The 21,992-nt window shown below is 35.4% G+C and overlaps 2 protein-coding genes across 2 annotated transcripts; one reads left to right on the top strand and one right to left on the bottom strand.

The window, feature by feature from the left end:
- The first annotated feature begins 241 nt into the window (after positions 1-241).
- LOC130465969 (ubiquitin-like-specific protease 1) lies at positions 242-3,670 on the top strand. Its single transcript, XM_056834738.1, has 7 exons — positions 242-475; positions 568-893; positions 973-1,152; positions 1,245-1,349; positions 3,052-3,121; positions 3,235-3,333; positions 3,435-3,670. The coding sequence occupies exons 2-7, from the start codon at positions 724-726 to the stop codon at positions 3,531-3,533; spliced, it is 723 nt and encodes a 240-aa protein (XP_056690716.1). The 5' UTR covers positions 242-475; positions 568-723; the 3' UTR covers positions 3,534-3,670.
- Positions 3,671-9,488: 5,818 nt separating this feature from the next.
- On the bottom strand, positions 9,489-21,536 carry LOC110801708 (UDP-xylose transporter 3). Its single transcript, XM_022007110.2, has 8 exons — positions 21,217-21,536; positions 20,932-21,125; positions 16,499-16,683; positions 16,057-16,124; positions 14,529-14,661; positions 10,799-10,960; positions 10,432-10,701; positions 9,489-10,018 (listed from the first exon to the last, which is right to left on the bottom strand). The coding sequence occupies exons 2-8, from the start codon at positions 21,062-21,064 to the stop codon at positions 9,953-9,955; spliced, it is 1,017 nt and encodes a 338-aa protein (XP_021862802.1). The 5' UTR covers positions 21,065-21,125; positions 21,217-21,536; the 3' UTR covers positions 9,489-9,952.
- Between the last annotated feature and the right edge of the window lie 456 nt (positions 21,537-21,992).

Genomic DNA, 21,992 nt, shown 5'->3' with positions numbered 1-21,992 from the left:
CACATTTGCTAAAGAACTTGGTGTCCAAATACCAAGCCATATGAGGATAGACGCAAATGTTCATAGTAGTTGTCGTTCCGGGGGTTTAGATCCATTTGCCGACATTACGGTATGATAATTTGTGTTTTTCAAGTAATTTGTTTCTAGTTCATTCTATTGAACTTTTCTAACATGTTACATTGTATTTGCGTTATTGTTCAAAATAAATAATAAGGAACCTGTCCCGTGCCATCTATACCTGAACATAGGCTCGGAGAAAGTCTTTGTTGCCTATGGTACCATATGTCCAGAGTTGCTCCTTGATCACCACAACGACGTCACGTCCGATAACGTGAAAGTGAGCGTTGATGATTTTGAGCCCGCGTACAAAGAAGCTCCCGTCCCCGTGCCTTCTCAATATATTAAGAAACTTGCTCAAGCTCATGGTACCTTCACTCAGTGGCCAAAGCATTTGGTGTCGCTTACGAATGAGGAGGTAACTAACATATGCATGATAATTTGAAGTAGAACTATTATACCATGTATGCTCACTAATATGTATATCGTTATTTGAAAATCATACCTCAGGTAAACAAGCCTACAAGTAAAGAGCCTAAAGGGAAAGGGAACAAAGGGAAAGAGATAGTGGTTGGGGGAAGTGGAACAAAAGCGTCCAACACTAAATCAAAAACCTATTTCCTTGAAAATTATAAAGTGCAAAATTTGAGTGGTAAGTGCAATGTGATGAAAACTATGATGTTGGGATTAAAAGAAGGGGAGCACGTTAAGATACATTGCACTAAAAGGACATTCAATATGGAAAAGGACTTTGAAATTAGTGTCACCGTTGAAGACACCGATCAACTTCTCTCGGGAGCATGGCTCAATATATCAATAATACAAGTTTTTGTTACGTGAGTTACCTAAATTCATATTTTGCCCCTAAATTTGATTTTTATGATTGTCTTAACGTTCTTACACTCTATATTATAGGGCTTTGAGTGAGTTGTGTTTTCACGATGATTGTCACCCCAATAGTATTGGATTCATGTGCCCGGAGATGATCTCGGCCACCATGTTAAAGTCCGATGCAGATCGAATTCTATTGTACATGACGAGGTCCATGAGTGCACTTAGTTCTAAGACATTCATCTTATGTCCATACTACGAAAAGTATGAAAATTACTTTGAACTTCGTTTTTAATTGATTGTTATAAATTTAACTTTTTTTTTTCTAACTACATACGTTTATTGTTTGTATGTAGGAGTCACTGGATGCTTTTAGTTCTTTGCTTGTCTAAACGTGAGGTCTACATATTTGATTCTCAACAGAAGAAGAGAAATTTGATGATTAAGGAGCCACTAAACAAGTAAGTAAAGTATGCATATGAAAATGCCATTTTTGCCTAAATTTTTGCCTAAGGTTCTTTAGTTCAAAGTTGGGTTCGAAAACATCATTTTTGCCTAAAAATGACCTAGAACGACCCAATTAGCCTTAAATGTGAAATAACAGATTGTAAAGAGACTTAGAAAGTTATAACTATGCATATGAGACGTGTAATAAGTTTGAAAACATTCCTTAGGTTCTTTGGTTCAAAGTTGGGTTCGAAAACATCATTTTTGCCTAAAAATGACCTAGGACGACCCAAATAGCCTTAAATGTGAAATAATAGATTGTAAAGGGCCTTAGAAAGTTATAACTATGCATATGAGACGTGTAATAAGTTTGAAAACATTCCTTAGGTTCTTTGGTTCAAAGTTGGGTTCGAAAACATCATTTTTGCCTAAAAATGACCTAGGACGACCCAATTAGCCTTAAATGTGAAATAATAGATTGTAAAGGGCCTTAGAAAGTTATAACTATGCATATGAGACGTGTAATAAGTTTGAAAACATTCCTTAGGTTCTTTGGTTCAAAGTTGGGTTCGAAAACATCATTTTTGCCTAAAAATGACCTAGGACGACCCAAATAGCCTTAAATGTGAAATAATAGATTGTAAAGGGCCTTAGAAAGTTATAACTATGCATATGAGACGTGTAATAAGTTTGAAAACATTCCTTAGGTTCTTTGGTTCAAAGTTGGGTTCGAAAACATCATTTTTGCCTAAAAATGACCTAGGACGACCCAAATAGCCTTAAATGTGAAATAATAGATTGTAAAGGGCCTTAGAAAGTTATAACTATGCATATGAGACGTGTAATAAGTTTGAAAACATTCCTTAGGTTCTTTGGTTCAAAGTTGGGTTCGAAAACATCATTTTTGCCTAAAAATGACCTAGGACGACCCAAATAGCCTTAAATGTGAAATAATAGATTGTAAAGGGCCTTAGAAAGTTATAACTATGCATATGAGACGTGTAATAAGTTTGAAAACATTCCTTAGGTTCTTTGGTTCAAAGTTGGGTTCGAAAACATCATTTTTGCCTAAAAATGACCTAGGACGACCCAATTAGCCTTAAATGTGAAATAATAGATTGTAAAGGGCCTTAGAAAGTTATAACTATGCATATGAGACGTGTAATAAGTTTGAAAACATTCCTTAGGTTCTGTGGTTCAAAGTTGGGTTCGAAAACATCATTTTTGCCTAAAAATGACCTAGGACGACCCAATTAGCCTTAAATGTGAAATAATAGATTGTAAAGGGCCTTAGAAAGTTATAACTATGCTTATGAGACGTGTAATAAGTTTGAAAACATTCCTTAGGTTCTTTGGTTTAAAGTTGGGTTCGAAAACATCATTTTTGCCTAAAAATGACCTAGGACGACCCAATTAGCCTTAAATGTGAAATAATAGATTGTAAAGGGCCTTAGAAAGTTATAACTATGCATATGAGACGTGTAATAAGTTTGAAAACATTCCTTAGGTTCTTTGGTTCAAAGTTGGGTTCGAAAACATCATTTTTGCCTAAAAATGACCTAGGACGACCCAATTAGCCTTAAATGTGACTACTACGTATATAATTGCATTTACATGTGTAAACAAAGTATATAATTGCACTTACATGTAAAATATTCTTTGCATTTACATGTGTAAACAAAGTATATATAATTGCATATTTTATCGAATGTGTAGTGCTTTTCGGAGTTACAAGAGACTAGGTGGACAATCTAAGGGAACTAAATTAACATGGATTCCAGCACAGGTATATATATATATATAATTAGTTTATTATTTACCTAAGAAATAAGTTTTTCAAAATTATAACATACAATGTGATAGAAATTTTACTTGTGTTATTTATTTTAATGCATTTAGTGTGCTCAACAACCGGGATCACTAGATTGTGGCTACTACGTCATGCGTTTTATGTACGACATAATAATGAATCATGGTAATAGTCAAGATCTTACTAAGGTATGTTCTCATAAACTACGTACTTTATATAATAAATTGAAGTACACAAAACTATTATATTGATCAATCGTTGATAAATTGAATTATTTACACTTTTTTAGGATTTTTCAAGAACATTGCCTTATTCACCGGAGGAGATTAATGAGGTGAAAGATTTTTGGGCAGATTACTTCATGAACAATGTCGAATTTTTAGCTTAATTTGTAATATGAACTTGATCTCTAGCTAGCTACGTACCTTTGTTGTAATAATTTTATGTTTGTTGTAACATGTTGGTTGATCGATCTATGACGAATTTAATTGCCTTTTATTGGGAACGTTAATTACGTTGTAAACTTTAGTGACAGGTATTAATTATAAATGTATTCCCGGTATTGGGAATGAAGCGTCTAATTTCAAAGACGATCATGTCGGAATTTCCAACTAAAATATTAAAAAACGAATATTTTTTTTTAAAAAAAATAAGTCATTTGCAACGCACGTTAGCTCAATGTGCGAGGCAAATGACTTAATTTTTTGGCGCTAAAATTGTCATTTGCGTCGCACATTAAGCTATTGTGCGTGGCAAATGACTTTTTTTTTTGCGCCTAAAAGTCATTTGCGTCGCACATTTAGCTAATGTGCGACGCAAATAACTTTTCAGGCATGGTGCTGAAAAGTTATTTGCAACGCACATTAGCTAAAGGTGCGACGCAAATGAACCTTATTTGCGTCGCACATTTAGCTAATGTGCGTTGCAAATGACTTTTCAGCACCATGCCTGAAAAGTTATTTGCGTCGCACAATAGCTAATTGTGCGACGCAAATAAGGTTCATTTGCGTCGCACAAATGTGCGACGCAAATGACTTTTAGTCATTTGCGTCGAGAGCTTTTGCCACGCACGATGTGCGACGCAAATGTGCTTAAAAGTGCGATGCAAATGACCCTTTTTCCACTAGTGGCGCGCTGCTGTTTGGCCTCGGCCATGCGTTGTTGCTTGCCTTGGCTTGCTGTTGCTTACCTTGGCTTGCTGTTGCTTGCCTTGGCTCGCTGAGGCCTACGGCGCTCCAGGCCCATCGCACACGGCTGGGCGCCGGTGCTGGGCTTCACGCCTAGTGCTGTGCGCTCGGCCTTTTGCTTGTCGAGCGATAGGCCGGCTCGCTTGCCGGCTTGTCGCTCGTCGAGCTTCCGATTCGTTTTCCGATTCCGGAATCTATTTCCGTTTTGAACAAATATTTACATTTCCGTTAATATTTCCGATTCCCAAAATAATTTCCTATTCCGACAATATTTCCGATTCCGGTAATATTTCCGTTTCCGGCAATATTTCCGATTCCGGTAATATTTCCATTTCCGATAATATTTTCCGATACGATCCATGTTTCCGTTTCCGGAAACATTTACGACTTGGATAATATTTATATTTCCGTTATGAACCATATTTCCGTTTCCGGCAATATCTTCATTTCAGGAATATTCTTTACTTTGCCTTTTGACGATTTCCGCTCCCACTGGAACCGAGATCTGTCATTTCCAAATGATAATAAATAGAGTACTTAATGAATAATATATTCACTTAAATACTTGATCCGTTAACGTGTTATTTGTGTGACCCTACGGGTTCAGTCAAGAGTAAGTTGTGGATTAATATTATTAATTCCACTTGAACTAAAGTGGCCTCTAGCTAGGCATTCAGTTCACTTGATCTCACTGAATTATTAACTTGTTAATTAATACTGAACTGCATTTATTAGACTTAAAATTAAATGTAAACTTGGACCAAGGGCATTATATCCTTCACTCTTAACATTTCTTGCTTGTTTTTGTTTTTTGCTCGGGTTTTCCTTTGCTTTTCATTGTCCTTCGGAGCAATGATTGAACTGTGTGAATGGACATATGCAGATTTATTGTCATCCATGTTCGTTGCAGTAGAATTGTAATACCTCGTATTTTTATAATAATTATAAATATATTTTATTATATTTATAAAGCATTTTATGATTTTTAGAATTTATTTCGCATTTAAATATTATTTAAATGTATTTTAATTAATTAGAATATTTATTATTTTAATTAATTATGAAACAAATTTAATTTTCGAGTCGGGAAATTTAATGGAGTCGCAACTAATTTTAAAGATTTGGGTTTTAAAATAAAAGTCGAACTCGTTTTATTAAACGAGCACAATCAAAAGAATTTAATTCTAAACTCTAAAGCTAGCCCAATCATTTAATTGCTAAGCCCAATATCAAATTCCTAAGCCTAGCCCACTAGGGATTTGGGAACCTAAAAATAGGACTCTCCTCATTAAATGATCCCCTTATTTTTCATTAAACCCTTCCTCCCTTTCTTTCCCAACACTCCTCTCTCTCTCTTCTCTCTCCTTGTGCCCGGCTCCCCTCACCCGCACACGACCGAGCAGCATGCTCGTCGTGCCTTGCCCATCGCTGCCCACACCTCGTCGCCCCTCTCACCCTCGTGCAGCGCAGCACGCAAGTGATGTTGCGCGTTGTTGTTGTTGTTGTGGTGCGCTGCTGCTGCCCCTCTCGCCCAGCCACACACGCACACTCCCTCTCTTGCTCGCCCAGTCGCGCACCCCTCGTATCGCTCGCATGCCGCGTTCAGCGCGCACTGCTGCTGCCTTGCTCTTCGTCCGCGCGCGCACACACGAGTTGTGTGTGTGTGTGTTGTTCTTGTTCGTTTGTTCAATTTTTCGCCCAATCACATTCGATTTGTAGTTGTTCTGTGCTATAGGCCGGATTGGTATAATTCTATTTTCCCTTACCTATTCTATTTCAATTCCGTATTTTAAATTATATTATTATTATTGTTTTGAATAATTAAAATGCTGGGAATCGGTTGTGAACACCGTATTGTGATGATTTACATGCTTTTATTCTTGAGGCGTATTTTAATTATTAAAGTATGAATTTTCAGATTCATTTATTTAATAAAGACTTGATTTTTATGGTGTTAAATTGATTTTATTGGAGAATAAAAGTTAGGGTTTTAACCTAGACCTAAAGGGTCAATTGATTAGCATAATTAGGTGATTGATTTAATTATGATGATCAATTATATTTTCAGATTTATAAAAAGGTTTAAAGTGTCGATTTTTATTGATTTTAAGGGTGGAAAAAGTATGTTTTCATACTAGGGAGTAGTTTTGCAAATTGAGACGATTAATTTATTAAAGAACGATTAAATTCTAATTATTGTCAAGGTTTTATATTTCATAAAGTTACTGGAAATTTAATGAACATGGAAATAATTAAGGTTCCATTATTTTGATGATAGGAGGTGATTTCTAAGTAAGTGATCGTATTTGCAAAGTGGCCCATACGCTTAGATATTCAAGGTACGTACCAATCTAGGACGACCACATTATTTGTCAAGGGACATTACGTGATTGTTTATTGATGTGAATTATATTACGTGAACTTGGTGGATTTATATTTGATTTGGTGGACAATCATGTGAATTATTATTGGAATTATTGAATTGTTGATTGAACAAGCATGTTGGGACTATTGTGAGTATGGATTTCATTGTCAATCATGTTGTTCAATATTTATGCATGTATGATTTGTTTCACATGCAAGGGATGGATTATTTATTGTTATGCTATTGTACGGGATGTCTAGCATACTTTTGAGCCAATTATTCGTACCTCGTTGTACTATTTATTTTACCACATGTGAAGGGTTTGCTCACGTAAGCCACCGCACATGTAGGGTTCAGTTGGGAATATTTTATATGAAATGATTTAGGATTTGTCGTGTTAGGGCACAACCCTCATGTTAACATGCATGATGTGGAATCTCACCTTTTGTGAGAAGGAACTTGGTAGTAATTTCACTACGTCTTGATTTATTGATCACAAGTCCTAAAGGATTAAAATGAGATTGTTTTGGTTGTCGTTTATTAAATGTATGTCTGTTTGAGTCTCGAGTTCGCTATTAATAAAATATTAATAAACGTAAAGTGCAACCAGAACAAGCTTCAAAACTCTTGGAACGTATATACCTCGAGTATGAACAATGGGGGAGACTTGCCAGAAAACTCGATCTCCTACTAATGATACAAGACGTTGTTTCATTTAATTTATGCACTGGAATTCCGTCGGTATGCCCGACACTCGGTATGGTCCGATATTCATTATATTATTTATTATGGTGTTTGGTGGGCTCCCAACACCCTTCCTTTTTATGGAAACTTCTTTTGGCCCGTTCGAATCTTATTCTAATTAAATTGTGAGTCAAGAGTCGAGTCAAGAGTCGAGTCTTGTATTCATGATTTGTTGTTTACTAAATGGCTTTTGCATGTGGATTAGTATTTTAGCGAGTGATGCATGTTTATACTTTTCTCACTCTAGCCTTTTAAGTACTCAGCTTTTGTTGACTACGTGCTTTATGTCTTTTGGTCATGGCCTTCGCCTTAATGACCCTATGATTATCCATCATTGCACTTGCATTGTTGGGGATTAGATTAATTTAGCAGGTTGGTAGAACAAAGTACGATCGAAATCATGTGGCTTGGGATGGTTGAGAGTTGCATTCTTTTGTGCTTTGGAAACTATTTAATATTTTAATCTCGTATTACCTTCGCGATTTAAATTATACTTTAATCATGTTTTGAGTTTGTTGGATTTTTAATACTTTGATTTTTGGGCCGTTATGGTTCCAATTTGTAGGAGGCCTCAATTATTATTTAAGTTGTTTTGAAAGTTAGTTAACATTAAATTCCGCTGCGTAATTCTGGTACTAGCCTTAACCGTTATCACGGTGGCGGTAATACTTTAGTAATTCCTTTATTTTAAGTTGGAAAATGGTTTTATAAAAGCAAGGAATTATTAGGGTGTTACAAGAATGACCGGAGTTTTTTAGAAGCTCACGACGTTTGGAGAAGTATTCGGCTTCCTGGGACTTAGACGTGTCCATGGGGTGCACTTTGTATATCTATGATATATATCAATTTTTCGTATTTTTCGTTCACTTGTCAGACATGTACGAATATAGTAGTCCATTTACTTTTCCGTACTTGCGTTTTATCTTTGTCCGACTGAAATCACAATATTCCGAAAACTTTGGCCTATTTTCGCGGGCCTTAAGTTGTCTTGTTTAGATGGAGGCATTCCAACTCACCTTAAAAGAAAAAACTTAAAAATGACAATGCCGCATTTAAGTTTTAAAGTCAACGATATAGTTTATTAATTTAGAAATGGTTGAAAAGCGTTTGAAAACCCGAGTCTAATGAGATTTAGGCATTATCTGATTTGTACTAAATAAGTCGAATTATATAAGAGTTCGCATAGGAAATGAATTAAAACAATTCCAACAAATCATGGTTTCATCCTACGAGTTTTGTGAAAACGGGTAATTTGTACGTAGGAAATTTCTTGCGCTGCTGAGGCAGCGTGAGCTTTTTCTTGCGCGTAGGTAATTTGTATTTCAATTTCCGCATACTTCAAACTCGTTCCGTTTTTCAGATCGGTTTAGGATGTTCTTGGCTCGGCAATATAAATAACGACTTGTTGTGCTCATTGTTCTTCGCCTTTGCTTGCTTATTTGCTTTGCTTTATTGTTTGAGTAATCCCAAGCCCCCACTTTTTAGTTTCTGTATTTTTACCATGTCTGCTTATGTGTCTCTTAGATCCGTTGTAGGGAAGTGGTTACATGCACTTAGTCCCATTGAGAAATCATTTGCTAAAAGAATATAATTTAGATACATTCTTAGGTTTACAACAAATAAAAATAGACTTTAGCTTTCTCCATGATGCTCTAAATTTTTGGGATCCTGATCACCATGTCTACGTTTTTAGAAATAATGAGAGTCCCTTTGCATGACGAATTTGTTGCAATACTTAGTTACCTTGTTAATGTTAGTCCAGTTACACCTGACACGACCGAAGAGGGTGACAATAGGGAAATTACTAGGCCTCGATGATGATGCGGTCAATGACATACGTTAGAGTTTCACAAGCACAAGATGTTGTTGCCAATCAGGCTCGTCATCGGGAGCTACTTTCTTTACGATTTTAGATTGTTTGTGGTTTATTTTAGTTGGTTAGTTTTTTTCCCCCTTGTTTCTTTGTTCGTCTATTTGTCCAAAAAAAAAAGAAATCAACTTTTGTCGCCTCCTAGGCAATAAGTACAATTTCTTAAAGGGGCGAGAATTTCTACATGCAACCGAAGTATCACTATTTTCTGTTTACAATGTTCCAAACATTAACCCTTCTGTTTGAATATCATGGTGCACATAAAAGACAATAGAATCGACACACAAAGCTGAAAGGCATTAAAGAATTCTATATCTTGATGATATATAAAATCTATGATGACATTTTGCACTATATTAAGAACCAAGACTAGTGATTATCAATTGGCTTGCCAAACTATTCATATGACAAAAATGGTGATATTAAGGGCAGTTCTGCCAAGGTATTGCTGAAAGCTCCCACATCACGAGACCGTACCTGTTGATCTTGGTATGATAGCCATTACATGAGAACCCCCGGCTAACTCTATAATCTTCACAAAAGCAGAAAAGCAGTTCTCGCAGTGTTTATCAACGGCATACAGAGCTGAGGAATCCGTCAAACAAGTAACTCTTTGTTAGAGTTCCTCCCGAAAACTCCCATCAGGTAGACCCCTTGGCTCCTCCACTTTCCATTTTTATTAAAGGATCAGACTCATCTCCCTTAACCTAGTGATTGTAAAGAAGCCTCAGATATCATTCAAAAAACCACATTGGAGAAATGGAAATGGTACATAAAACAAATCACAGCCCATGCGCTAAACGGTAATAAAATGGAAAAAAGGATACTGAGATTGTATATAACTTATGTGTAGAAATTCTCATGTCAATGTCCATAGTAATACACCTTTATCCCTGAATATGTGTAGTTTTCATTTACAACATCCAAGGTGGTACTGACTGTTAATGAAGTTTCATAAAAAATAAAGAGATACTCAAAAGGGTAGACAAGCATGACCATGGTCCATGACATGATGAGACTTCCCTTAAAAAATTATATACGAAGTATATAAACTCAAAACTATTGCTGCTTAACAAAAAGGCCGTCAAAGTTGAGAAAGTTTTTCATGAGATAATAGTACCTGGGACAATGGTGCTGCTTCAGAAGCCTTCTTCTGAGTTTCTCGGGTACAGTAGTAGGAATAAAGAATCATTCCCCCCAAGGCAACTAATATTCCTAGAATATTCCTCCAGCTAAATGGATCATGGAGCAAGATGTAGCCAAATGCCAAAACTAGGCATGTTTTCAGATGTCCTAGCACCTGATAAGTCACTGGAGACGTCTTTCCAATCACAAGGAAAGTACTGAAATTAACGGAGACGGCAATCAAACAGGAAACAATGATGAACATCTGCATATAAAAAAAATAGACTTGTCAAACATTTAGTTAGACGGAAAATAGCTCATTAGACCAAGGTATAAACTGAAATGCAACTTTCTCTTCTTACCAGTACTTGTGTTGTATATTTGAAAGTAAAAACATCTTGACTCGTCAAAAGCTTATCGAGAAATGGCCCAGAGACCAACAGTGTTGCTGCTTGGTAAGGACTCGATTGGTACAGGAGCTGAGTTGAAGAAACTTTAAACTTCTTCTGGATGGTATTAGTCATCTAGAATATGTGGTTAAGATCTTAAACAAAAGATATATACATGCATATACATACATTTTACCAGCTTACTCATAACATCTTTACATTTAAACAAGTCAGTAATGATTTACACACTTGGAATAAAAACAGGAGACTTTTTTCGAAGTTACCAACATAAGATATCAGAAAATTATCTGCAGTCGACACCTAAAGTGATGGTACCAAGTATACGAACTTCACTGCAAATTATACAAGAAAAGAGATAAAGACTCTAAAGACAAAATCAAACAAAATTGAAATGCCATTGCAGATCAAAAAGATTCTCCATCAAGCCCAGTCTTCAGGATGTTCATACTTCACATGCAATTCCCCCCACCCACTTTCTTAGTGAAAGTTGCAATAGGCCAACATCTTAGGAATAGTAACATGCAAATAAGCCATATATCACATATTGTTTCAGAAATTATCATAATTAACTTGCAATCTTAATGCTGCTTAGCAGAGCTTTTAGAGTGCCAACTCCAAGTCTCCAACTCTCTACCCTCTATTTAGCTCACACTTAGATTAACCATATATTTCAAGATATTTCAAATATCTCACTGAAAACAACCTGGAAACTGAAACAACAAAAAAATATTCCTGAAGCTGGGTAGCAACAGATAAAAAATCATGTAATCATTAAGCTCCACATTTTATGACTACAACGGCAAGTAGAGAGGCCAAAAGAAAAGGAGAGGTTTCTGCCAGGACTGGCACTCTCAGAGGGAAATTTTCCCAATGTGGTCTGATGTTTTGGAAGAGGGCAGAAAATGAGAATTAACTTCTCTTGCACTGGCCTTCTAAATGTGTTTTCTTCAGTTTTTTGGTGCAAGGTAAAGAGTGGATTTGCCCAACCATAATCACAGACATCTACAGCTAACTTCTCTTGCACTGGCCTTCTAAATGTGTTTTCTTCAGTTTTTTGATGCAAGGTAAAGAGTGGATTTGCCCAACCATAATCACAGACATCTACAGCTAATTTTTGTGTGATACACTAGATCAGCTGAAGAAGGTTCTTTAGAAGGATGGTTTCATTTGAATTATGTGGATTGTGGTTGGGACTTGGAGAAACAAAAGGATTTATTGGGAGAGTTGCCGTATCTATTACTTAGAGAACAGATCATTGTTTGTGACAGGCACATTATTTGGTATGCTGTACATTTGAAGAGGAGACCACAGGCCACTGTTCTGTTTATTGAATAATCACCAATAAATTACAAATATATAACTGTCACTGCAAATCTTACTCTCATAGTTTCTCTAAAGTGTGTGAATAAAAGTTTGCTTATTCAAATTTCTACAAGCACTTTCCCAAGGCAAGTTATTACAAGAACTCAAGCAGCAACTGAGAGAACATATAAAGTAAATGTTTTCAGTTTTGGCATTCGCTGACATCGACTTCCCCTACAAACACAAGGATGTGTTGAGGGAAGATCTATAGGAATTTGCTTTACTGAGAAACACCTCCACAAATTGCCAAGAAAAAGCAGTTTTCTAATCCAAAGAGCACAGGGAAATTATAACCAAACCTGGTGCTTTCTAATACCTTTAAAAGGAAAAAGTCGCTCCTGATTCAGCACGTACTCTCAAACGAGCATCCGCCACTAAGGATTCAATAGCTCTGACAGATGAAATGCTTGACTTGCGTATTGCATTGGCTATCATCTCCCATTTCTGAACCAGACCACAAAGGTTTCTAATAACGGTATAGTATAATAATCTGCACTAAGCTGAAGAGCTTTTCACTTTTTTTATCAGAAATTTCTTCACACAAACTAGTGAAAAATGACAATTAATTACTTTATAGTCAACTCCACTGTGTCATCCTAATACTAAGATGAATTATAACAAAATTAAAGTCACTGGTTCATACTAATATGTGCTGCTTTCTCTTCCTAGCTAACATCCTTAAACTGTGAATATGCATCCTTCTCTTGAATATAGGGTTAAACAAATGCTAGGAAAAAGGTGTACATTTGTACAACTCCTTCACAAGAACCCGGAACCCCAACCTTTTCAATTCCAGTTACAATTTTCTCAGCTCATAAGAAAAAAGAGCAAATAGCAGGGTCATTATAGTCGTCGTCATTGTTCATTCATCGCATCAGAATACAAAACCGATAGAAGGCTGTTACTTTTTAAGGTATGAGCTACGATTACCAGCCTAAGGCAGTATTTCCAGTTCAGAAGATTTAAAATCTTCAAAACTTCATGAAAGATTTCTGAATCCAAAAGGGGTCAGAAAATATTTTATGCTCCACAGTCCACAGTAAACATTCAACCTCCACCATTGGATCATTGGCCAAATTCGCACAAAATGCAAATAACCCTTTTGCTATATTTGTATGAATAAACAAGTAAAAAGCTCCATTGACATATTAGTGAATTTGAATCATTCCCATTTTTCACGCATGACTAATCCACAAAGAGGGCACCTGCACAAGTAACGTGGCAACGGGAGCTCCAAAGATAAAATTTATCCCTCAATGAATCAATTAATTGTTGTGTTTTTATTCATCTATATTTCTTCATCATCATCATCATCATCATCATCATCATCATCATCTTGCACTCAGAGGACATCAGTGCATTGACTCATTATTAAAGACAACCAGGCAACATTACATTTTATACAGCTTTATAGACTTCCACTTACTTTCTACTTTCAGAATTCCTAAATGAGATTTTTACCCATCAAAGATCTCGTCAAAGTTATGTACCACATATATGGGTCCTTATAAAAGAATTCGTAGCAGTTTATCATGCATCCCACTTGCCTTGTTTAATTTCTTTTGAATCTACCTTTTTCTACCTCCCTTCTCTAACGTCATAGACACCTCCTAGATATCTTACTTGCCGTTCCCTGATTATCACCTGTGCTCCTTCATGACTAGGTTTCCTCCTAACCCTCCCTCCCCGAGTAGCAAAAATCTCAATTTCCTTCTGTATCTAATTATTATAAAGCTCAAAATTTAACAAAACTTCTTCGCTTTGCAGATTGTTCTTATAAACACGTGCAGCATACCCATACCAGGACTAGGACCATGCAACTCATCATCAAAATAATACAAAAAAAGAAAAAGAGCCTACCCCTTTGACTTATGAGTTATGATCATAACACAATTATTTAGCTTCATACCCTTCCGTTAACCACTTCCCAAAAAGTCTTAAGAAAGTTGTAAGATCCACCTCAATCAATTTGTTTAAGAAAATATGACCCCCAGAACACAATAAATTGCACAGAAATGAAGCCAAAGAGCAATGCTCTCTTACTCCTGGAAACACACTGCTTATCTGACCCATAACAGGTATTTTGAAATAAATAAGATATCTGACAGCCCTTGCTCTGACTGTTGATATTTGATGGTATTTTGACAACTTTGAGCTACATGCAGAGCTTTAAAAAGCCACTTTATTGACTACTTTGTTCTATTAAGTTAGCTAGTCTGTTCTATTTAGTTAATTTGTGTAACTAGAAAAGCCAGAGGCATGCACATTTCGAAATAACAGAAAGGAAAGAGTATACTACAAAAGTTTTCAGAAAGGATACAATCTGCGCAACACATGTTGTGATCACTGCAAGGAAAGATAAGAAAGATCCCAGAGCATTCAGCTGCAGATCTGTCACAGTTGCAATCCCCACTCCCATAAGAAGTACAGCAAGAGAGCTCTGTATGCTCCGGCTGCATGAAAATTGGTCATAGAAAACTTCAGTATAGTAAAAGTCATACACCAACTCCAACAAGGAAACCGTATTCAAGTGAAAAGAAAAAACCAGGGACAACATCCACAATCTACTTTTCCGTAAGTATTACTCAAAAACTGAGCGCTTATGATACGAAAGGTAGTGGCTTTCAAAAATTCATGACATATATTTTTCCCCTCAAAAAAAGAAAAAGGCAGTGGCTTTTAAAAGTCAATGCTAATTACTGTTGCAGTTTTTTTGGAAACCATAGAAGGCTATAATAACCTTTATTAATGTGTGAGCTATCATTAACTTAGGATCATATTCAACTAAACACCTTAGAATTGGAAAGACAAGGAGAAGAATCTTTAGCAAGTTTCCAAAATCAATACTAGTTTATTTTAAGCTTTCCGGGAGCTCATAAAAGCATAAAACGCTACAGTACCCTGTAATTGTGTATGAGCTGTCCTTTATTTTGGATCATGTTTAACAACACCTTGGAATTGGGAAAACTAGAAGATTATTCTTTGGAGTTTGGATGCTTGCTAAACTATTAGTGAGTGTTCATAAAAAATGCAAGATTAAATGATGGATATGTCAAAAGGCATTTTATTTGGAGAAGGGAGTTTTCTTTGCTTCCTTGTGACCAAGAGCTGGCTTCCTAACTACAATTAATAGGGCGGTGCAGAAGAACTGAAAAGCTCATGCTCAAATCTCTTTTGTTTTAAGGTATCATGCCTCGTCTACAATGATATGCCTCATACCAAGACATCATTCTACAATGGATTCCTATTAGCAGAGCCTGGGAAAATTTGTCGTCCAATCATTTGACATCTGAAAAGGGGCTTGTGCGGGAAAGAGAAAAACTGTACAGATTTAATGCCAAATAAATTAAAAAATTTGAGCAAAGCTCGTAAATATATTACTCCCTCCGTTCCTAAATACGTGTCCAGTTCCCATTTATGGCGTTCCCTTTTATGTGTCCACTTTCCGTTTTTGGACATACACTTTTCCCACTTTTCTATACACTTTTCCCACTTTTCCATACACTTTTCCCACTTTTCTATACATCATTATTACATTTTCTTACACATTCTACACTTTTCCCACTTTTCAATCACCACCTCCACTTTTATTTATACTTTATCAATAAACAATTATCTACTTTTTCCTTTCCCCAAAACAAAACATTCTCAATCATTACCTCTTACACACCATTCAATTTTATTAATTACCGTGTACATGTCCAAAGTGGACACGTATTTAGGAACGGAGGGAGTATGAAACTAAAGTTCTCCCAGAACTTATAGAAGCCAAATTATCTAAATGCCGCAGTTAAATATCAAAGCTTCAGAATTTAGTTTTTATTGCTAATATGAAGTCCTGAATAGACCTGAATTTCTTCTTAAAAAAGACTGTTTCCAGAAAGACAGTGCAGGGGATGATTGCAAGCTTTGTCATCTGCATAAGAGCAAAAAAGAAAAGAATTTCAGCGACAATATTTTCAGCAGCAAAAGACATAATTTGATAGTGCAGCTTATAACAAGGGCCAAATTAGAACACCACTAAGCACATAACCAGACTAGAAAAGATTTGAGCAACAATAAAAGGACAAGCATAAAAATCATAAAGCAATAAGGGATAGGTGCATAGCTCCAAAATTCATGCATTACTCATATTCTTATACTATAGCAGTCTAGCTTTGCTCGAATTAGCACACAGGCTCAAGAAATGGGAATCTTGAGACCTTTATAACCCAAGCATACTCAAAGCTTCTCTACCTCAAATATCAAATAAGCAATGAACCGATTACAAGATAATAGGAAGCTCCATACCTGATAGAATCCGACAGAATTGAAGCCCAAACTCAGATTCAAAAGTCCAATCGATATTCCATTTAGAATGCCAAAACCCAAAACAGCTTTTCGCTCGAAGGGTTTGTGTTCAAATAATTTCATTTTTAAAGCTACGTGAAGAGAACAAAAAGTAACAAGCAGATGCCAGCTCGTCAATGTAGTAGCTGTAGATAGATAATATAAGAACAATAATTAGTGTACATGCTTCATATCAATAATCAAAATCTAGGGTACTGCCAGCATCTTATCAAATTAATCAACTTCAGATAGACACTATAGAATACAGGTGAAATGGCATCATAGCATAAATGAAAAGATATCACCAGTAACTGTACAACCAAATTCTAATTGAGCTTCACGGCATTATTTTTTTTCCTTGTAGACTTTACAACATCAATGCAAACCTAGATACTGCTTAGCCATACACCGAGAGCTCTTCCTTCTTCTTCCTCATAATACTAGCGACTTAAAAAATCGCAGAAGCCACACACAAATAATGAGGCCCTTGAAGAATACAGTGAGCTAATAACTACTACCTTTTCGAAATATAAGGCGCCCATGCTTTCCATTATTAAACTCCAATCTTAATCTCTCAAAATAAGTAGATAAAAAGTATATTCCTCCGTCTAAATTTTTTTTTTAATTCACACCCCAGTAACAAAGTTATTCAGAGTGAAAATCTAGAGATGGAAAGAGCGGGCAGGTATCGGTGTGGGTCTAACTTTAAAAAAATGATGAGAAAAGGATTACCAAAAAGGAAAGTGGAGTAAATATATAGAGATAAAAGGAACACAGAAGGTATTTTATGAAATCACTTTCAATAGGAATCTAGCTACTTAATATAATTTTTAAGAATATACTATAGAAGACAAAATTAAACATCAAAGGTCATTGTTGAAAACGTGCATCTTATATATTGAAAAACGCATGGCATAGAGAACATAAAGTCGTTAGTTCTTTTCTTTATCAAGTTAATGATGCTAGATTACATGCATCCAAAAAATAAGATCTTTTTATTAAAGGAAAAACAATAATATCTTAAAAGGTAGAGAAACCACACCATTGCCTACACTACACAGTCCTGTGAGCGTAACATTTATGAAGTTCTCGTAATCTGCATGTTTATAAAGTAACATCATTCATATAGTTATCTATTCCTCAAATTATATTACTCTTTGTCCCCACAACAGTTTTGAGTCCTTTTGACACTTATTAGGGGACATAGCTTTAGGTGATAAGTTGTTTGGTTATCATTCATTTTTTCATGAAAAAATAGGTGTGAAACGAGATGGTGAGGTTTTTTAGTTTAGAATAAGAAATTGTAGGACCCTAGCTTATAAAAGTGCAAAGAATGAAAAAAGAAATTGTAAAACTGATCATGGAGTACATGAAATCATTATACTCACTATACTGAATCATGATCCTCAATATTTGCCTCAAAATCCAACGAACGTTTTATAATGACAATCCTAAAATCTCGAATCCTCATATGAGTTGGCTAAACAAGTTGTTCAGCTTTCAGTATTCATAAGCCTTTTTTTTTTACACAACACCTTTCTCACCGCTTCTTTTTTAATGGAACATCCAGCTATCACAAATTCACAACCAACTTGATAACTCGACGCAGGCAGAATTTTATACTGATATCCATTAACAACTTTTGCACTTTCCTTCTTGAGTTGTCCCAAAATTTTCACATTCCATTTTCAAGTAAACTTCCCTTTTCTCTTCGATTAAATCAACCCTTCTCCCCCCCATCATAAAAAATTTCTCTTACTTTTTGTTCTCTCTATTAATTATCAAAGTTAACAACTAACCTTCATTTTAATACCAGTCACGAATATTATAAATATTTATGGAACACACAGTTTAATCTATAAAGCACCATATAGATAGTACATTTCAACTATAATCTCCGTATCAGCTCTAAGAAGTAAGAACAACAAAAATAGTTAAGTTGGGGAGATGTTCTTTTTCTTCGTCAAGCTTCATGAGCTGTTTTGTCTCTTCAAGGTTGATCAGCAATTCATAGAACAGTTAGCTCTTCAGTCACAATCATGATTAAGTCCCTTGGCATATAATTTGTGCACTTTCAACAAACTTTGAACAAATAATTGCTTCATGTAATATTTTTGTAATTTCGGATAGCATAAATCTTTCAAACTTGAAATGTTGAAATATAAGTCTTTTGGCACAACAAAGTGAGATATTTAGTACATATGCCATATAACACATGTCATCGCCAAAACCTGGCAATCCATTGATGCAAAATTTGTGTGCCCTTCCTATAAATGAGTATTATAATACATAAGAATGAAGAATCCACTTAACAGTCAATGAACTCGTATGACAAGTAGTTTATAATGCTTCTTTTAGTTGCAAGAAAAACTACCTACTAAGACATGTTGTTAACCCTTATGTTGAAAATAGTCTAATTTGACCCTTCATTAATCACTGTACGATTGTAAACTGACCACAAAAGGTATCGTCACTTTACGTCCTTGATTGGAAAAATGGTGATAAAAATACAGATCAAATTAGGTCTTTTTTAGCTTAAAGTTTTAAAAATATTATTCTAGAAAAAGTAACATTTTTAATAAATATATATAAGATATATAATTCCCCGCAAAATTCCTTTGAGTAATATAGAATCTACATGTTTTGCATTAGGGTCGTGATATGTTAACATTAACAATGTCTATCCCATACTAATTTCTAGCTTTGCCACTGCATAAGCATAGCATCCTACTTCATAGGTTCACTTAAAGAAGCATAACAACCCTGTTCATAAGTCCATTTCAAATTTAGTCTCTCCAAAATCTTTTGAACTGTCAACGTGACCAATACTTTATTTTTCAAAACAACGTTGAAAATTCTTTACCTGACGACATTTGCAATTTGTCAAGTGTATGAGACAATATAAACCAACAACCACGTAAAGCAACAGAGATGGGACTTGGTAACTTATCCAACTATGAATCATATAGCTTTTGAGTATAGAAAACCCCTGCCTTTAGCTGTAACTAAAGAGTGTACAAGTGAAAGAAACTCAACTTTCTTCAATGACAAGACCCAAAGTGGGATCCACTAGGATCTAGGATGTCACGACACATTGAAATTTTCATTTCTAATAAGTCCAGAATGACAGATAGGTCATCAAAATAAATTTAAAAAAGGAACATCTTTAAAACTTGAAAAGTAATACAAGTACACAGTTTTAGTTAAAATCAATTCCAAGAATTTAGATAAATATAAATAAAAAATAATGCAACAGGATGTGATGTTACTTATTATATTTGTATGCTTGCGACAACTTGGTTCCACGTCTTAAATGTTAACAAAAAAAGTGTATGCTCTCTTCTACATAGAATGGAAAAGAGTAGGAATGCCAGTGTGGACGTATAACACGTGGGCTACCCTCCACAAGAGAATACAGGTCATAACTCACACTTTACAAAGCATGCACTTGCTGAAGTTCAAAGATAATTGGATTTCAACCTAGGATAAACCCTAATGGAGGTGTACCACACCAGTTAAAAGTTCCATACAAGTAACCAACCATTAACCAATAACAACTATAGATGCTTGCCCAAAAGTTCCATATAAACCCTGATGGAGGTTTTGAAGATCAATAATAGTATTTCCAAAAGGGCAAGATAAATAGAAAACAGATAGATTTACAATGTATCTGATCTGAAAATCGCATCACAAAGCCTACTACCTCCTGGGATAACGGAGACATCCTCATCCAAGTAGAAAGCATCGTAATCAACTTTGTCGGAGTAAAGAAACGGTATAGATATCAATTCTATGGATTGGAAAGTCGACGTCAAACAGAACATCCATAAGTCATAGTGCATACTCCTTAACTCAATATCCAGGTTTCCGAAGATATGCACCCTTAATAACCCTACCTCTCTACAAGCCTCGTTAACATGGGAGATAAACATATGAAGCATGAAAAAATAGTTACATATATTGGTCATCCGAAACCTCTGAAATGCCACCACCCATTTTAAAGTAAATAATCCTCTGCTTTTAAAATAAACCCGAGTTCCTTTTTCCTCACACACAACCATTGTAGCAAAGACCATAAAAGATCACTAACTCAGAATTTCAACACCACTCCAAATCAAGAACCATTCAGCTTAAACCAAGCCACATTCACACATTAGATTAACATAACCATATCATTTAACAACACCAATCGACGCGTGACATTGTAACCAATTCCTAAACAAAAACCATCTTATACTTAATCCTTACAGTTAGCCCTTAGGGTTGCATAATATCGGAATTGAATAAACATTACACATCATTAAATCGACAAAAATATTGAAAATACAGAACAAAACCCATTAATCAAACAATTAATGAACAAAAAATACTCAAAAGTTCCATAAAAGACTTACCAAAATTAAAACCCAGAGTACTAATAAGGGCTTTATTGCAAATGACAATTGAAACAGATGACACAACTGAGAGACTTAAAGCCCCAACAGTTCCGAGCTGAAATCCTCCTCGATTTTCAGTTTTTTCACCCATTTTTGTTTACCTTCTTTTTTTCGTCGGTTGTCACTGATCAATCAACCCTCCACTTCAAAACCTATCCACACACAAAAAAAAGTCAGCAACAAGAACAAAAATTGAATTTTTGTAGAAATAATTGATAAAATTGAAAATCAAGAGAAACCCACCTCGTAATTTGGTTAAAAAACCATGGAATTGGAGGAAATGTACAGCAGATCTGATTGAACCAAGAAGAGGGGTAGTAGTAGGGAGGGGGTAATGAAAGGTAGAACAGTATTTATTATTTATTGTATTATTGAAAATAAATTGGGGGGACAAAATTGCAAATAAAAATGAAAAGGAAGATCTTGCCTTTAAATGAAAGTTAAGAAATTTGGCGAGATGAACGCTGAAGTTGCGCTGTCGATCTCAAGATGTTGGTAGTAGTAGGATACTACCTAACACTAGTCTTAGCCAAGGATCTTCCTATTTGCTCCTCTTTACCTTCGGGCTAATCTAGCTTTGGATGTGGACAAAATTTAATGTAATAAATAATACGAAGTACTTCGTATCTCATAGTATTCGACTATTTGGAGTTGAAAATAAGGAAAGGAAAATACTCCGTACTTCATAAGAGGAAAAAGATACTCCGATTTATTACGAAGTTCTTTTTATCAAAATTGATGGAATTTTTTAAAGAAATGAAAGATTCATTTCTTAAAACAATGGTTGGGTGTACATGATAGGAAAAAAGTAGGATTTTTGTACAATAGAAGATAGCTTTGAGGTTACTTCTAACTAAAAGTAATGCTTGTGAGCCTACTTGACGTCACGAGTACCAAGATATTGATTTGTGAATTGTGATGAAGAGTTGGGTAGAACGCCATTGAACATTTTGTTATAGACTTGTGATATTTAACATTAGATCAAAATGGACGTGATGTGTGCTTAACATTTCAAAAAA

The sequence above is a fragment of the Spinacia oleracea genome, chromosome 1, assembly GCF_020520425.1.
Source record: "Spinacia oleracea cultivar Varoflay chromosome 1, BTI_SOV_V1, whole genome shotgun sequence".
Classification (NCBI taxonomy): Eukaryota; Viridiplantae; Streptophyta; class Magnoliopsida; order Caryophyllales; family Amaranthaceae; genus Spinacia; species Spinacia oleracea.
Note: the sequence above shows the minus strand (reverse complement) of the source record. Positions and strands in the feature narration are given on the sequence as shown.

What these genes read in the sequence shown, in the direction of transcription:
- LOC110801708 (XM_022007110.2), bottom strand. Translation starts at nt 21,064, where the DNA reads ATGGGTGAAAAAACTGAAAATCGAGGAGGATTTCAGCTCGGAACTGTT. An exon ending in ATTCTGTCGGATTCTATCAG is followed by an intron (nt 16,125 to 16,498) that starts GTATGGAGCTTC and finishes GCTCTTATGCAG; the next exon opens with ATGACAAAGCTTGCAATCAT. An exon ending in AAGCAGCACCATTGTCCCAG is followed by an intron (nt 10,019 to 10,431) that starts GTACTATTATCT and finishes TACAATCACTAG; the next exon opens with GTTAAGGGAGATGAGTCTGA.
- LOC130465969 (XM_056834738.1), top strand. Translation starts at nt 724, where the DNA reads ATGAAAACTATGATGTTGGGATTAAAAGAAGGGGAGCACGTTAAGATA. An exon ending in ATAATACAAGTTTTTGTTAC is followed by an intron (nt 894 to 972) that starts GTGAGTTACCTA and finishes TCTATATTATAG; the next exon opens with GGCTTTGAGTGAGTTGTGTT. An exon ending in TAACATGGATTCCAGCACAG is followed by an intron (nt 3,122 to 3,234) that starts GTATATATATAT and finishes TAATGCATTTAG; the next exon opens with TGTGCTCAACAACCGGGATC.